Source organism: Necator americanus, chromosome I (genome assembly GCF_031761385.1).
Source record: "Necator americanus strain Aroian chromosome I, whole genome shotgun sequence".
NCBI lineage: Eukaryota > Metazoa > Nematoda > Chromadorea > Rhabditida > Ancylostomatidae > Necator > Necator americanus.
In genome coordinates this window covers 9561682-9578793 of record NC_087371.1, presented here as the reverse complement: position 1 = coordinate 9578793, position 17112 = coordinate 9561682, and the positions used below count along the sequence as shown (strand labels likewise).

General features: G+C 44.1%; 4 protein-coding genes across 7 annotated transcripts; all 4 read right to left on the bottom strand.

Annotated features, from left to right (window-relative positions):
• Positions 1–1818: 1818 nt before the first annotated feature.
• RB195_004992 (uncharacterized protein) lies at positions 1819–4100 on the bottom strand (the record flags this gene model as incomplete). Its single annotated transcript, XM_064177251.1, has 4 exons — positions 1819–1866; positions 1922–2035; positions 3271–3371; positions 3593–4100. 4 exons carry the CDS (start codon positions 4098–4100, stop codon positions 1819–1821), a joined length of 771 nt encoding a protein of 256 aa, XP_064034376.1.
• Positions 4101–4138: 38 nt separating this feature from the next.
• RB195_004991 (uncharacterized protein) lies at positions 4139–4705 on the bottom strand (the record flags this gene model as incomplete). Its single annotated transcript, XM_064177250.1, has 1 exon — positions 4139–4705. One exon carries the CDS (start codon positions 4703–4705, stop codon positions 4139–4141), a length of 567 nt encoding a protein of 188 aa, XP_064034375.1.
• A 69-nt stretch (positions 4706–4774) lies between these two features.
• Positions 4775–16740, bottom strand: RB195_004989 (uncharacterized protein; the record flags this gene model as incomplete). Of its 4 annotated transcripts, XM_064177245.1 has the most annotated exons (14): positions 4775–6096; positions 8368–8437; positions 9814–9921; positions 9996–10050; positions 10140–10264; positions 10351–10475; positions 10547–10664; positions 10895–10996; positions 12276–12352; positions 12945–13056; positions 13147–13227; positions 13289–13325; positions 16576–16649; positions 16705–16740. In XM_064177245.1, 14 exons carry the CDS (start codon positions 16738–16740, stop codon positions 4775–4777), a joined length of 2442 nt encoding a protein of 813 aa, XP_064034370.1. The 4 variants fall into 4 exon arrangements, with proteins under 4 accessions (XP_064034370.1, XP_064034374.1, XP_064034371.1 ...); XM_064177246.1 differs by lacking the exon at positions 4775–6096 and having other exon boundaries at positions 8324–8437; positions 12945–13065; XM_064177247.1 differs by lacking the exon at positions 4775–6096 and having other exon boundaries at positions 8324–8437.
• On the bottom strand, positions 7009–7527 carry RB195_004990 (uncharacterized protein; the record flags this gene model as incomplete). The annotated part of the gene is made up of 1 exon (XM_064177249.1): positions 7009–7527. One exon carries the CDS (start codon positions 7525–7527, stop codon positions 7009–7011), a length of 519 nt encoding a protein of 172 aa, XP_064034373.1.
• Positions 16741–17112: the final 372 nt, after the last annotated feature.

Below are 17112 nucleotides of genomic sequence, written 5' to 3'. Positions count from 1 at the left end.
TTTATATATGAACATCGTGAAATTACTGTTTTGTGCACACCACAGGAGTACGGTACAGTTTTATGGCCCTTGTTTCGGTGAGGGACCCTACTGGGTTTTGTTTATGTTTATTTGTTTAAAATATATGTTGTACAAGTGATTTTGTACATGCTTGTTTGAAATATCCAGTGGTTTAAAGGCAGCATACCACGAATCTGGGGTGGTACGGATTTCAGGTGGAGTATCCGTATACGAGGTCGTAGATTATGCAGACCGGGGTGCTTCCGCTCATCTCTCCCTGAATTACTGCAAGCAGCCGGCCGCTGAATGCTGTTTTTACGACGGCTTCTATTGCAGCGCGCCACTCTTGCACGCGTAGCGTCCCTTAGTGCCTATCGGAGCAGTCCGAAATGACTTTCGACGAATCAGAGGGCGGAGGCGGCGCAAGGGGTGGAGCTTTGCAATAGATGGCGTCGTATAAAACAGCAGTCTGGAGGCGGCTGTTTGCAGTGATGCAGGGAGAGATGAGCGGAACTATCTCCATAATCTTCTTCCCCTTTCTCCATAATCTACGACCCCGTATACGGATACTCCACCTGAAATCCGCACCACCTCAGATTCGTGGTATGCTGCCTTCAAAGTTTATCCATCTTTGGGGAGAGGAGAGGAACAGAAGAAGGGAACGAGAAGGGGAAGGGGGAGGGAGGGAGGAAAGAGGAAGAAAAAGGGAAAGAAAGGAAGAACAAGAAAGGAAAATAGAGGAAGGAGGGAACAAAGTTTTTGTCAGCATTGACTCCAAAAAACATACTATCATTCATTCAAGTGACAAAATAAACAATACACATAAGAAGTACAAATGCAATACAAAATAACTAATAGTAATAATAAAAAATGGAGAATTCTCTTTGAACAAACAAACAGCATGCATGAACAAACAATCATTTCCAAGAACGTTAATATTTTACGACTCTTTTTTTTTCAGGATTATTTGAAGTCAAAACTAGTCTAATGCACATTAATTGCGTATGTTCCTGCACTACGAGGCAGGTGTAGCGCGGTTGATAAAAACTTCAAAAAATATCAGCAGTATAAAGGTTTGGAACCTTGTTAAACAGTCGATGGTTTGAAACCCCGAAATCCCAGGTTTTCATACCCAGGTTACCATAGGTACAGTAAGGATCACAGGAGCTTTAAAACTACCTTAACATTCCATAATCGTCTCTGCAATCTGATTGGAGAGGCTGAAGGTCCCACATCGAACGCAACCATTTACACAAATGCACAAGTCTTCAGCTCGCTTGACAAACAATGTCCTCCAGACACTGTACTAATTACGTAGATAAAATTGTTCTGTTGAGAAAATTTAGCAGTGGAGTGAAATCCAGTCAAAAAGAAGGCAAAACTTTGATTTACAAACAATTGACAGTACTATTTGTTGGGAAAGGGCGCCTGTAGTGCAGTTGGTAAGACGTTCGACTGTGACTCTACAATACATCGATGGTTCGAAATCGATGTAGTGCCTGCCGAGCCTTCCATCGATTCGGGATCGATAAATTAGTAGCAGACTTGTTTGGGAGGACAAAACACAACACGAAAGGGCAATTATTAATAATTTATTACCAAATTAAATGTTGATACTCGATATGTTTCATAAACCTATTTGCGCCTATTTAGACCGAATAACGAATGCCAGTACAATAAAACGGCAGAAAAAGAGTAATATTGCTAGTATTCACGAGTATTTATAGCAGTCAAATGTTATAAGGACGGTTTAAATGAAGTTATCAAAAACCATAGTTTTATTTTTTTTTATGGTTATCCTATGCGGCTGCAAACGAATCAATTTCGAGCTGCTTTCAGTACCTGGTAGAAGCTACTAACATCATCCTGAATTATTGAATCATAAGACTAACGAGAATTTGGGTACGTGGATGGGACTCACTGCGGTTATACATCCATTTTGTTCGCCAAATTGTAGGACTAATTTATACAAAGACAAGTACTGCTCTAACGATTGCACTGCCAAGGCACGATATCGACGAAGACTTGACACTATCTTAAATACAGAGATATATTATCTGCTTTCTCCTAAACAGATGAGAGCAATTATAGACAAGTTAGGGCAAAACCCTTTAGATTTCTCATATGAGCACAAAAAAATTGCACAAAAAAAAGCACAAAAAAATTGCACAGAGATCATACGCAAAGTTATAATCGAGTCAAAGCGAGCTGAAGCTTAGTGTTATTGCGTAGGCGGCTGCGCTTGATGCAACATGGTGGAGCTAACGGTCGGCATCTAGGCGGGACCCTGGCCTACAGTAATCGAAATGATTAAAGTCAACGCATCACTGAAGAAAGTCACGTAATTGGAAAACTGAGGGAAAAAACAAAGTTCAGGACTTCGAATACGAATATGGGCTCTGCATGATCACTTTCTTCTAATCGTTTTGAGAAATGGCGTGGGAACTAGGCTTCGTTCCAACGAGGCACGTTAGAACGCTCCTCCTTGTAAACGCTATGGTCGCCTCAGCGGCCTCTTCATGGGTTTCACTTGAGTGGGGTGGTGAGGAGACCTCACTGATCTCAAGCCGCTCGCTCGTGGGTGCGGAGAGTGCACAAGTGTGGTGCATTCTCACGTACCTCGCAGGAATAAACGACATTTCCCACGCCGTTTTCTTTAGGACGATTAGTAACCTACAACCTGAACTGTACGTATTCCGCCACATTTCCACACGACGTCAATTCCTTCATACGCTGCCCTTAGGGTTCCATATCCATCACAGCCGCTTACGTAGCTTAAGCTCATTTCGACACGACCACATGCTGGCAAGGTTTCCATCAGTTGAACTACCGGTCGAAAATAAGCCGAGTTTAGACCCTTCCCACATTCAACCTTAGCTTAAACGGTGTTTCTATAGTTTTTTTTTTCTTTTCTGCCTTGGAAATACACAGCACTCCAAAAAGCACACAGATTCGCGTCGGTTTGGAAAACATCTTCTTTTCCTTCTATGAAAGGTTTCGAATCAAAGTTTGTTGACAGAGTGCCAAACTTTCAACAAAATGTAGATGTTACCACGCTGGTATTGAATTTCTAGTATCTCTTACCTCTTACGAACACTTAGAATCTAAACTAGTATGTTTTTGTTATAATACTTTACATTTGTTATAATCTGGTCAAAACGATCTGAAGCCTTCTGGTGTAGTTACGTAGGTGGATGCGCTCGAAGCGGCACGGAAGGGTAACTGAACCAGGCTTCAGATTGTTTGGACCCGTCCATAGCGTACAATGACCTCGTGAATATCGATTGGTCGCACATTAGCGATGGTCATCAAGCACATTTCAAGCGCTACCATAGTTCCACTTCTGCCAACACCCGCTGAGCAGTGGACAACTGAAAAAAAAACTGTATTGTAGTCTAATGTTTGTTTCAACACCAATAAAGTATGTTGATAAGAAAGTCTTGTAAGTTCTAGAGTTTTTTCTCTTCTTTATTTTTTTATTCAGCATACAATGGTGATCAACAACATAATTTGACAAGTGCAAATGGGCAGGTAGCGATCCAACAGTAGGCAGGAGAGGAGTAAGAAGTCGAGGACCGCCCGGGTGACTTACTTGACTTAATCCGCGGGCTGATGTCTCGTCTGACGCGATTACCCGCATCTTCGCCGAGGTGTGCCGTCCTTGAACACAGCTCTGCCCAACCTTCTCGATTTTCTGCGAGAGCTTTCACAGAATCAATCCATTCGTCGCTATTCCATATTCTGCGAAATCTTACTTCTCGCCCATCCACGCCGAGTGTCCTCAGGTCCTCTTTTACCACCTCAGTCCAGAACTTCCTTTTCCGGCCAGGTGGCTTCTTCCAGCTCGAACCCGACGAACTCTTCAGAACTCGTTGGACAAGGCGATCTGCCGGTCTCCTTAATATATGACCAAAGAAGCGAAGGCGATTTACTTTGGCCACTTTCGATGGCGGTGCAAGATGTTGATATCTTCCACGTGTCATCCACCGGTAAACCACATCAATTTCTGCGTAAAGATCTTCATTGTGGCATACCCTAGGCCAAAAGTAGCCAAGTAGCCGTCTAAGCAGCTTTCGTTCCGTGCAGTCAAGCCTCTCCATAACCGTTGATGGTGCTGCCCAAGTCTCCGATCCGTACATCATGATGGGACGAATTGCGGATAGGTAGACTCGCAGCTTGACTTCGTTGGTGATGGGGTCGACCACAGGCATTTCGTTAAGGAGTTAAATGCAGAAGTGGCCTTAGCGCATCTTTGCTGAACATTTCTCTCGTAGCTGCCGTTGTTCGTCAGCGTACAGCCCAGGTAACAGAACTCAACGACAAGTTCTATCAGTTGTCCGTACACCCTGATGCCCGTTCGAGGTCTCGAAGAGATCCACATCTGCTTGCATTTATCAGGGCGTAGGCGTAGTCCATAGGCTGCAGCCAGCTTCGATACAAGGTTGACAACATGTTGAAGTTTCGTACTGCTTTCCGCGAATATAACAACATCGTCGGCGTACTCGAGGTCAGTCAAGGGGCACCCTGATGGTGCTAAGACAATGTCGGCAGGACACTGGTCGACTGTTCTTCGCATAATGTCGTCGATGGCGAAATTGAACAGGAAGGGTCCTGCCACCGCCCCTTGTCTTACTCCAGTTACCACTTCAAACGGTGTTATACATCCGGCTGGTGTTCGAACTGCAGCAGTTGTTCGTTGATTCATGTCATCAAGCAAATGAACAAACTTTCCTGGTACTCCATCGGCGCAAAGCGCGTTGAGAAGATGACTTCGCTAAGGAGAGTCGAACGCGGCTTCAAAGTCCAGAAACGCTAGTTGCATTGGCTTCGAATACCGCTGCCAGATTTCGATCACTCTCCTGACGATGAACACCTGGTCAATCGTAGATCGGCCAGGACGAAAGCCAGCTTGCTCGTCGCGCGTTGTTTCTTCGCGATGTTTAATAAGTCGGTCCAGGATAATGCGCTCCAGTACCTTGTACATAACACGCAGCAAAGAGATTCCTCGATAATTCCTGGGGTCCGTGACGGATAACTTCTTGTGGAGGGGAATTATGATAGCGTGTCTCCACGAATCAGGTATCCTTTCGTCTATCCATATTGAACGGATGATCTTTGTCATCTCACGAATCCCAGACGGAGGAAGATATTTTAGCATTTCTGTGCTAATCCCGTCGTCTCCACCAAATTTTACATTCTTCGTTTTTTGAATACAGACCAGGACCTCCGACTCGGTCGATGGCTCCTCGTTAACCGCATATGTCGGTCTATGAACGTGCTCGAGTTCATAGACCGATATATGCGGTACTGATGCAGGAGCTGACGGTACTAGCCGGTTCAGCAAGGTCTTGAAGTGTTCCTTCCAAATTGGAAGGGTTGCTTCACCGACAGCTACCCCCTTAGCAGTGTTGAGGACAGGGGAACATCTTTTCATTTTGCCGCTATACTGTTTTAGTAGAGCATAGGCTTTCCGCGGGTTCCTGTCCTCCCACGCCTTCTCAAACTCCATCGCTCTTGACGTCCACTCGTTATCGCGGTCTTGTTGCAGTTGACGACGCAGCTTCCTTCTAAGACGCTTTTCCTGGTTGAAGTCACCAGCGCTGCGCGCGACACATACAGAATTGTATGTGGATGTTTCAAAAGCAAACTGTTTCAAGGCAGATGCAAAGGCAAACTTCTTCCGCGGCAGTAGAACCAGGAGCGTGTCCCTTGCGGCGTCCTGGATGCACTTTGTGAAAGAATCCGCATCGCTAAGCTTCTTCTTGGTCCGTACTCCAACATGAATGGACACACGTTGGCGGAATTTTGTTCTGCATTCATCGTCTTTCAGACCTGCCATGTCGATTTTCAGTTGAAGAGGAACTTCTCGGTTTCTCTTGTGGAACCGTATCTTGAAGCGGAGAAGAACTGGACGGTGGTCAGAGTCGAACGCGACGTCCCAAACAGCTTTAGATTTTCGGATATCTGACTGAGGAATGTTCCTCGCCAGAACGTAGTCGAGCTGAAACTTAAGAGTCCTCATCTTCTGCTTGCGCTGCTCTTCAGGCGTTAAAAGGGTTGACCCCTGCACGTGAGCTGATGGCGTCGATGATTCCTCTTAAACGTGGAAGCGATGATGAGGCCCGTCTGCTCGCACAAGTCGACCAGACGGTCACCGTTGTGCGACGTGCGCTCCGCTGCATAGTACCATTTTCCTAGCACATCGGATTGCTGTTCGAGTCCCATCTTCGCATTTGCGTCGATTCCGACAATGACCACGTGCTGGCTTGGTATTTTAGACATCAACGCATTGAGTTCATCATAGAAGGCGTCCTTACTGTTGTCCTTAGCGGTTTCCGTAGGTGCGGTGTGGAGTACTTACGATCCAGAGTTTACGTCCTCCGCGATCCCGCAGTCGTAGAAAGGCGCATCTAGACGACGTTGAGCCAAATTCCTCCACCAGGTTCTTGTAATCGTTCCTCACAGCTATCGCGCAGCCACCTACTTTGCTCTCATCAGTAGCGTCGCAGTATATGGTGTAATTTTCGATGCTGATGACGGGCTGATCTCTCATGCGTGTTTCCTGCAGTGCAGCGAAAGGCACACAGAGATATCACTGAAGAGCGGATAGAGCGGCTTGTTGGAGTTCACTCGATAGTGTTCGGCAGTTCAGCGTGACGAAACGAATGGTTGTTGCCAAAGATTCCATGCTCCCTTCAGGCAGTTGACCTTTCAGGTCATGGGCTTTGGCGGTGTGCTGGACGACAGCACCTTTTTGCAATGTATGGGAAGCTTCCGCTATATAAAAGTGCAGGTTATATAGCTCGTACGTTTCCAATGCGCACACTCGAACGCCTGATTGCGTTTACTTAAAGCAGGGCCACCACGTGCAGGTAGCAATCAGACTCGTATACGCGGCCTCAATGTCATCAAACTTGGTGAAAGTGCCAAGAAAGCCTTAAGAGGGCGGAATAAGTGATAATTAAAGAAAGCTGTGTCGGGAGAGTAGGGGAAATGGCGTACTGTGTTTTACCGCAGCTCTTCGATCTTTTGATGCGTCTCCTTAGCTATATGGGACCTCGTGTTATCATTAAGATACTTCTTTAAGGTACCGGAACTCACTTTGGCCGCTTTTCTTGAACTGGCTCTGCGAATTCTGGAGCTGAGTGGTGCAGATGAAAGTCGTGGTCGTGTGTCCTTTAGAGAGCAGCTCGTACTGCAGCATTCCTCATCCCGCCCGCTTTTCTTTCGTGAGTCTCTACAGCCGAGTGGCACAAATGACATCGGTGTCCGTGTGTCCTTACGAGAGTAGTTCGCACACAGCATTCCCCTCGAATCCCAGAAGCTGCAGATGAGGGTCTTTTTGGGATCCATGTACGATTTAGCTTGAGAGAGCTGTCCTTCTCCTCGAGGGAGCCACACACGACATAATTTGGAATCGTAGAGCACCAAACTCTCATCTCTACTAACCAGATCCTCCAGAATCTCCTTTCGATGCCCCGCAAAGGAGAGACTAGCAGTTGGATATCCGGGTGTTCCGCGTGCCATCCGTCAAGGTTCGAGGGATCCGTCGAGTCAGTTTGCTGTAGTTCGAAGGGCGAGAACTATAGGTTAGCTACACCCGAAGCTCGTCGTAAGACAATGGGTGCTAGCCTCCTCATCCTCTTTGACGGCGTCGAGAATGGCGGTGTCTTCTACAGTGTGGAGGGATCTCGACCGAGGTTTGCCTTCAAAGATCGTTTCTCCCCTTGCGAAGTATGCGAACCAGAGGTGGGCAGTTCTGATGGTAGTGGTGCTCTCCCCAATGCACTTTTGATGTTGTGAGCTGCTATCGTCGGTGCTATTCATAGAAAATGATGGCTCGAAGCTGCCATCGAAAAATCGACATCGTGCTTAAAGTTAACGAAGGTCACACGGTTACATATCCTTTTTGCGGAGAAGCCTCGAGAATATTCTAGAACCATATGATACATCATGTGTATCGATCAAGAATGGAAACGTTTGTGCTTCTCAAAAAAAAACCCTGACAAGACCATCTTATCAACCTAATAAATCTACAGTTCGCTTAGAAATTTCTACGGATCCTCTGAGCATTTGCTGTTAAATCGCCACAACTCCTAACTGCTTAAATGTGGTCGAGAGCCCCTCAGGCATGTATGGTAGACTTGTGAGGAACAAATTTGCAACGACTGCAAGAGACTGGAGCACGTAATTCGAAGATTAGAAATTCTTGATTGGAGTGTGGATATTCGCTAGTCTCAAAATCTCAAAATTGCTCTATCTTTTTAAAATGAAAAGTAATAATAAAGCTACTGCTACTGCTTAGCATTCCTTTGCTATTCACCTACAGTTTGCAAACATTTAATGAATAGAAGTTTATGATTTCACCTACTGGTGTCTTGCTACCTCGAACTCGTCTTAGCATTGTAAACATAGAATGTACATTTTCAGCAGGAGCCTAAACGATGAAATTGAGAAATTGACGATAAAAATACAGAAAGCATAGCGTTTATTGAATCCACGTGAAAGAAGATTATCGTGGCTGACTCCCTCTCTACAATTTATTCTCTCTCTCCCTCCCTTACTTCTTATGGCAGTCACCTACAAATAGAAGCCATCTTTTGCCTACTGAATAAATAACTATTGATTTATTTCCATTTCTAGTAACTATGTATTTAAAGGCATCACTTCACTGAGGTGATAAGGATTTCAGGTGGAGTATTCGTATACGGGATAGTAGATTATGTACAGGGGGTGATTCCGTCCATTTCTTGCTAATTGGCGTAAAAAACGGCTCGGAAGATACGGCTTCGGGCGTTCTTTTCTACAAGCAGTTCGACTGGAGCGCGCCAGCCTTGTGCATGCGCCGCATCTTTCCGGCCTTTTTTACCGCAATTAGGAAGAAATGGACGGAATCACCCTCGTCTCCATAATCTACGATCCCGTATACGAATACTCCACCTGAAATCCCTACCACCTCAGATTCGTGGGGTGATGCCTTTAACATAGATCAACTAAATTTCATTCATTTTGTGAGCGCATTTCTAATTATGTACATTATTGTGGTATATGTATGTAGTGTGTAAGCATTAGGTTGTTCTATAAGTTTCTTTTCTACTTTTCTGATTTCTTGTCTTTTATTTAACAGCAAAAACTTCCCAATCAACATGTTCTCAGCAGAATACTAATCAGTCTTCGTCCATCGGCTTGATAGATTGTTGGTTTTTTTTTTTGCCCAAGATTCTGTTTGTTGTGAATTGAAGTTGAAAAAAAAACGTATGAGAAGACTTGTACTCGAATCAAAACAACAGGAAACCCGATGCAGTCGCGTAAGCGGCTGCGCTCGATGCGGTGCGATGGAGCGTAGCAGTTGGGATCGAGTCGGACACGCTTGCTTCTTTGGTTCACATATGGCTATTTTATATGGGTGCATGCATTTAAACTCGTTTTCTGAAGGTGTACGTGAATCAAATTTTTTCAATTCTGATCATTGTGTATTGTACTGCAATTGTTACCAGTTACAATTTTTGTGCTTGTTCTTATGTAGCAACGTAATTTGTTGCAAACAGAGATTTTCCAAGAAGCTCTCAAGTTGAAATAATTGTTAAAGTCGGGTCGAAACAAGATGAAACACGATGTGGTTGCGTAGGCGGTTGGGGGCTTTACTGATAGCAAACGTCGTTGCAGTTCGCGTTGGCCCCACTTCTACCGCTTCGAGCGCTGCCGCTTACGCAACCGCATCGTGCTTCTTGTCGCTTTGAGTCGACTACGGTACGCAGTATGTAATTACAATTACAATACAATCTACGGATCTTCTGTGAATAGAAGGTTGACCTGACAATCTGGCCATGCAACCCATTGATAGTGGATTATCGTCCGACTGTTGGAGAGATATCTCAGCTCCATCGTTGATATGATCATATCACTCTCTTGGTAACGTCCCTGAAGAAAATACAGCTGTTATGCATGAAAGAGGAAACGTATTACGGTAAACAGCTCGACAATTTGTAACGTACTCGTAGAAATATCGTAAGTTGTCCGTTCACATAGGAGCTTGGAATATCGAAATAGCTGTAATCAATGGAATTCGCAACAATTAGGGAAAAAAGCTTAGGAAAACAGCTGTGATCATTCCTTTCAGCTTAAAACTCGATACCAACTTTGAGAAATACTCAGCGCACTTCCGTTTCCCGTTCTCGACATTTTTACAAAGCATTATTATCGTTTCAACTTTTTCTTGCCATATCATACGCCAAAATTCTGGCACCGTTCTTGGCAATGGACCCTGAAAGACGGATTTCTCCAATTTTTCCCCATAGTGAAGGTATTTCTTTGTGATTCGGTAGGTTTTGATGTGATGAAGAAGCAAACCTGCGTCAGAATGAACTGATTTCGTAAAAACGGATATGTGACTCGATTCGCGTGAATATATCCTCCACCATCCTCGAAAAGTAGAAATTCGAGGAGAATTCGTGACGTGTCCAAGCATGGAACATCTACAAGGTGTGTTTTGTCAAGGATTTCTGAATTCCCGATCGATCAATCAGCAAAATAAAATGACTCCTACTACTGTATCTATTTTTAGCAGCGTTGGAAGGATCTCCGAACACCACACATTCCGCCGGATCCGGTTTCGGTAAAGAGTAGAACTGATTTCTTAGCGTATCAACCGTAAGATTTTTGCACTGAAAAATTTACTGCTTAATTTTCAAAAGTACGTATCCTACTCACGGTTATGCATACATATTTTGTTTACATGTTTATTTGTATCTGTGTTTATGTAGGAAAGTCGCTGCATCAACTTTTGATCTATGATTTGATCCTGATTGACAATCTGATTTATTTCCTTTTGATAATTGGACGGTTGTAGAATTGATTTTAAAAAAATACCAGTTGCTGAAGCAAATTATCGTACCTTTTCGGCGAAATCTTTGATACATGAAGTTATATTCCTCTCATAAACGCTCACATCACAAGCTGTACGAATGTTTGAATCGATTTCTTCTGAGTCAACAGGCTGAATTCGGAACTATTACGATAAACGACGGTAAGAAAAACATTTAAAGAAAAAGAAAAGATTGACTTTAAGGGTAGTTTTTTTTTGCGCCACTGAAGATATTGGTAGCGTTCCGATGGAAATTTATTTATTTGATTCTCAAATCACTGAAAACTCTACAAAAGGAGGAATAAATTCCCAGTGGTACGGAGTTATTTCTCGATTGGATGTATATCCCGGAAAATGCGTAGATCCTTTTACTTGTGCAAGAGAGGAGGTGGGACTGACACGCCCACCATGATTGGTGCTTCACGCTTCCACTATCGCCTGGCTTTGTTAGAGCGTACTTCTTCTTCTCAAAGACAGCATTCTAGGAAATTGACGACTTTGGATTCTTTCCACGAAAAGACACTGCAGGGGGTGTAGATCACGAGTATGAGAACGATCACGCTTAGTTTCCTCTAATTTTCCTGGAAAAACTGTGTGGGAAATGACCCTGTCGATCGAATTTTCCTACGAAGCGCCAAACAACGCGTCACATGTGCGACCATTTGTGATCGCACACGCGATGAATGTGTTACTGACGCTGTCTTTCTCGTTCTCTAGCTGCTGCAGCGCGTATGACTGCACTCGCATACGCTGCACGTTGTTAGGTGTCTCGTAGGAAAATTCGTTCGGCAAGGCTGTTCACCGTGCCATATTCCACGGCACGGTCAACTCAGTGTGAGGGCAGCTCATACTCCTGATCTACACCCCTAGCCGTATTCTTATATTCTATTTTTATATTCTCGTATCTTTTCGTGAAGGGATCCCAAATCGTGAAACTCGTGTTGTGCGGCCTTCGACCAACATAGCAAAAAATTTCCTTTTTTTTTCTTTTTTTTTTCCTTTTTCTTTGAGAGCAGAAAAATGTTTAAAAAAATGTGAAAAAAAAATGGAGTCGAACAATTTCAAAATCTAGTGAGTTTGGTTTCAGAGTCCCAAAGTAGAGGTTTTCAGAGTTGTCAAAAATTCTGGATGCGAAGGCGTTGTTTCGACCAATATGCTGTATTTCACTGGTAAGACACATCCGGGTCAGTCTCAGTAGAATAGAATCTAAACAATGCCATTAATTAACATGCTCCAGGTGCCATGAAAGCCAATAGTGCCATGAAAGCCAATAGTCATGCTTGTTGTTTAGATAAAAAGCAGGTGAACAACGTCTGAAGTACTCTCCAGCTTGCGTTTCTCCTTTTTTTTCCTCTTTTTCTGTCTCTCTATCCGAACCAATTAATTTTGAGGTTGTTTAGAGTACACTTACTGTAGTCGACTCATAGATTAAGCTCATATCCTCGTCCGGTTTCTTCGTTACTTTCGCTCTTTGTCTGCTCTTCTCGACTAAATTGAAGTTTTACACAGTACACCGTAGTGTGATGACTAAGCATCCATTCATTGTTAATTTATTCTATTTTTTTTTCTCCGGATCAGATGAGACAAATAAAGTAGAGTCAAAACGATACTCCAAGCTCAGCGCCGTTGCGTGAGTGGTTGCGCTCGGTGTGATGCGGTGGAGCGTAGCGGCTATGAATGACGGCGGACCCTTGCTAGCGCTATTCAGCGCTTCGCGATGGTCCCCTCCCGATCCCAACCGCTACTGGCTCCACGACGCCGCTTCTAGCGAAACCGCTTGCGCAACTGCAGCGAGCGTCATGCCGTTTTCACCCCAGGTATATTCGCAGTCTCGGAACGAGGACAAAAGGAAGCGTTGATAAAATGAGACGACTCTACTATAAGAAAAAAGTTGGAAGAATCTATAATTAATGACTGCGCCAGATTCCACTGACAATAACGTTGCTGATTTTTCTTCTTTTTTATGTTCTGACTCAGAAAAATGTGTTTTTTTTTCTCTGGTGCACCATTGGTGTATGTAAATAAGTCAGTAAATAAATAATTATCACGATTTTTTATACAATTGGAAAATAGACCATACTGATTTTCATTTTGCTTAATTGTGTTGCAGTATCTTGCACCGAGTGGGAACTAGAAGAATCAGATTCGCGTTTTTCAAACAAGCATCGTCGAATAGGAGGTACCGTCAAGTGCTGAAACTGCTGAAGCAAACGTTTGCAACAAAAATATCGTCTTGTCGTGAAATAGATCGAAAAATAAAAGATTATTGAATAATGCGATACATGACGTCGCCGTGATCGTACTGTTGATGCCTTCTTCAGTGATGGTCTTCCAAATGGTAGCACACTGCTCGTTGCTTTTGACTGTAAAAGTTTAGTAGGGTCTATGTTACGGTACTTAACATGTACTGATTAAAGATCTCACTAATTGACGTTTCGATGCGGTGACCTGTGTATTCGGCCTGAAATAAATATGAAGTTGAGGATTTGACTGCTCTCACAATTTATTATTCCTGGACAAGAATAACATCCCTCCAATCTACGATTGGGTCAAAACGTTCGGAGTTCTGGTGCAATTGCGTACTCGTGGCAGTTGTGCGGTGCTGCTTTCGCCCAGATCCTCCGTGATCATCCAAGGAAGCGAGGGTCCCACAGCGAGCGCTACTGCTTGCGCACTCGAAATGGGAGCATGCAACTGCGAACGCAGCGATGAGTGGTGCTGGCAAACGTCCCTCCTCGATCCTCGCCGCTACGCTCCATCGCATCGCTTCGAGCGCAGCTGCTTACGCAACTGCACCGAGCTTCATCTCGTCTTGACCCCACCATATCATAATCGCACGAATTGTAAAACGATTTTTTCAACATTTTGGTATAATTCGGGTAAAAGTGTCGTTGAGGCCACTCAACCCTGTTCTAGCTGAACTGTACTCGAACTGCACTTCGAGCGCAAAAAAAAAAAAAATTTAAAAATTGCTCCTGGAGCACAACAGTCGTTCTAATCTGTCAACCGCGGATAGCGGAGAAGTCGTAGCTACATTTTCGGTTTTCCTGGAAGTGCTACATGATAAATCTTAGTCATTCACTTCCTGCAGGCCTGTTTGGAGGGTTTCATGAAGTCAAAGCCTCAGTAGTTCCAGCTCTATCCTCCTTTTTCTCTTAGTAGCTTTAACCTACCTTCATCTTAAAAAGCTAATGTTTAGGTTTTAAAGCCTCAGCTGACTCTGCTACTCACTTCCAGTGATGAGCTGTCGATTAATGAACTACCGCCTTCTGAAATGCCCTTCAGATGAGAAATACATCTTTACGGTCGCTGCACTCTAAGTGCAGGTCAAGTAAAGTTCGGTTAGGGCGCGGTTGAACTCCCTCCCCAACTCCACTTTATAATAATTCATCGCAAGATCGGACACTGAAGGTTTAACTATGCGTTATAATTGTTTGTACTACATTTACTGGAATTAACAATGAATCCATGCATGCACAGTCGAGTCAAAACGGCTTCAAACCTGGTGCAATTGCGTACTCGGTAGCAATCCGTGTGGGACCTTCGCGAGCTTCAAATGGACTCTAAGGTTCCACCGTGCCACTTCATTTGCTGTTTACACCACTGTATAAGGCTTTAGGTTGTTTTAATCTGATTGCATACTGTAGTGCACGTTATTCTTTTCTCATTGGGATTAACATTGACAATCATTCTTTCCCGCAACTCAACACTTCCAGACTAAACTAAAAACTCAGTCCCAGTGGTCTTCGCACTATGATCATCATGCAAACTTTTCCTTTTTCCCAGCTGTCTACTGCTTGATGTCACCGCTATGTAACTTTATCGATGACCTAACGCTATCGAGATATGGGAGGGTCAAAACGACATGAAGCACGGTGCAATTGCGTACGCGGCTTCTCTCGAGGTGGTGCGGTGTAGCGTAGCGGTTAGAAGGGTACTGGCACCCTTGCTGCCACCACCCATCGCTGCAGTTTGCGACAAAACGACATGAAGCAGTAAATGCAGTTGCATAAGCGGCTCGAGCTCGAAGCGGTGCGATTGAACGTAGTGGTTAGGATCGGGTGGGACCCATGCTAGCACCTTTCATTGCTGCAGTTCGCAATGATCCCAACTTGATTCCAACCGCTATCTCCACCGCGTGCTTGGAACGCAGCCACTTACGCAAATGCACCGTGCTTCATGTCGTTTTGACCCGACTATATGACGGTAGCAATGCGACAGCTAAGAGGACAGGACTTTCTTGAAAGCTTACGTCACGAGTTAGGTGCAACTGATGAAGATACTTTGATCAGAACACAAACCCATGTAGTTTTCTCATTTCAGGTGATCTTGCACCTATACTCGGGTCAAAACGAGATGAAATACGAGTGTAGTTGCTGTACATTTGCGTACACGCTTGAAACGACGCGGTGGAGACAGCAGTTGGGACCGAGCTGGGACCGTCGGGAACTGCAGCGATGGGTGGTGGTAGCAAGGGTTCCAGTACGCCCCTAACCACTACGCACCACCGTACCGCTTGAGAGAAGCACGTAGGCAATTGCGTACGTGCTTCATGTCGTTTTGACCCTACCATAGTTCTGTTTTATTGTTGCAGTTGTATCAGAATGGTCGGTGCTGCAATTGCGCACGCGACTGCGCTTGCAGTGGGACCCTCGTCACCTGCATTTCAGCTGTGGTTGAAAAGGGAGTTCTATACGGTAATCGGTCCACGAAGATCAGATCCACAATCGAAGATATCTGGGAAATGCTCATCACAGCGGCGAAAATCTAGGACACCAAGAGTGGCAGCGGAGAAACAATCTGCCTCCTATCGATCAACGGTTTTAGTCTACTACTGAAAATCAATCGGTCGGCATCGCCTTGCCGCCAACGAAACCATTTTGATCTTATGGTATTCATATTTCAACGACTTTTACTCGCTTTTCGTGGTAGATTCTTTCTTTTTAACGTGTATACTTTACATTATTTTTTTTTACTTTTTAGATTCTCTTCATTAATATTCTACATCCCTTAGATAGCCTTTCTAGCCAACAAGCTCATACAGTGCTATAAAACGTGATTCGTTTAAAGAGAAGCGAAACGAGTCATATTTCGACGGTTTATTGTTTCAACTTATTGATTTTTTCTTCTTTGTTCTTTCTTGTAAGTCTAATTGGGGACCCACTTGAAAGCAACCTTTGAATGTCGGTAAAAGCATCACTCCACGAATCTGAGGTGGTACGGATTTCAATTGGAGTATTCGTATACAGGATCGTAGATTAAGGAGAGGGAGGTGATTCCGTCCACTTCTTGCTAATTGGCGTAAAAATGGCACGGAAGATGCGGCGTGTGCACACGGCTGGCGCGCTCCAATCGAACTCGTTGTAGAAAATAGCACGTCGGAACGCTCGAAGCCGTATCTTCCGGGTGGTTTTTTTTACGGCAATTAGGAAGAAATGGACGGAATCACCCTCCCCCCTCCCTAATCTACGATCCCGTTTACGAATACTCCACCTGAAATCCGCACCAGCTCAGATTCGTGGTATGCTGCCTTTAATTCGCCTGATCCCTTTCTATGTCTGGGCAAATAAACGAAAAAGAACCTGACACCTAAAATTACCGGCTTTCTAACTCGTTTCCATTTCTTTGCTCAATTATTAAATGCTTCAGTAATCGTTTTTTTAAACGAAAAAAGGAGTTCTGTCTATTTTGGTGACAAAAAAAAAACTAACGGCACAGGTTCCTCTTCTGACAATTTTTGCTGGATAGGAACTTTCATGCTTATACGAGAGGTGCTTTTAGACTTCTGGAATATTTGTTAGATTTAGAAATTTTTTCGAATAGTGTCTTTAACAGTATACTCTATGGACGGGGATGTTTGTTTTCTTTTTGTCCATGACCGTCGACAGTGCAGTTGAGCGTACAAATGAGGCTCACCGTAATAACCAAGTCGAACTGATAATAACACGATGATTGCTATGATATTAATCATAACATTTGGATCATTTGGGAGGGGGAAAATCAGAGGATTTTTTTTCAAGCATATAGGATTTTTGGGCCAACAACACACCACCTATGGAAGTTCTTTTTTTAAAGTCTAGATCAAATAGTATAATTAAGGTACATAGGTGTAATCTGTGTTGATTGACATCATCCTCTTAGTTTTGTCCCGACCCTAATTCACACCTGGAATCGGCAGCGCAGCAGGGCAAAATTCCCCGTAATTGCCTAACCCGAAGAAACGGATAGTGCCCTTGTCAGCCTTTGAA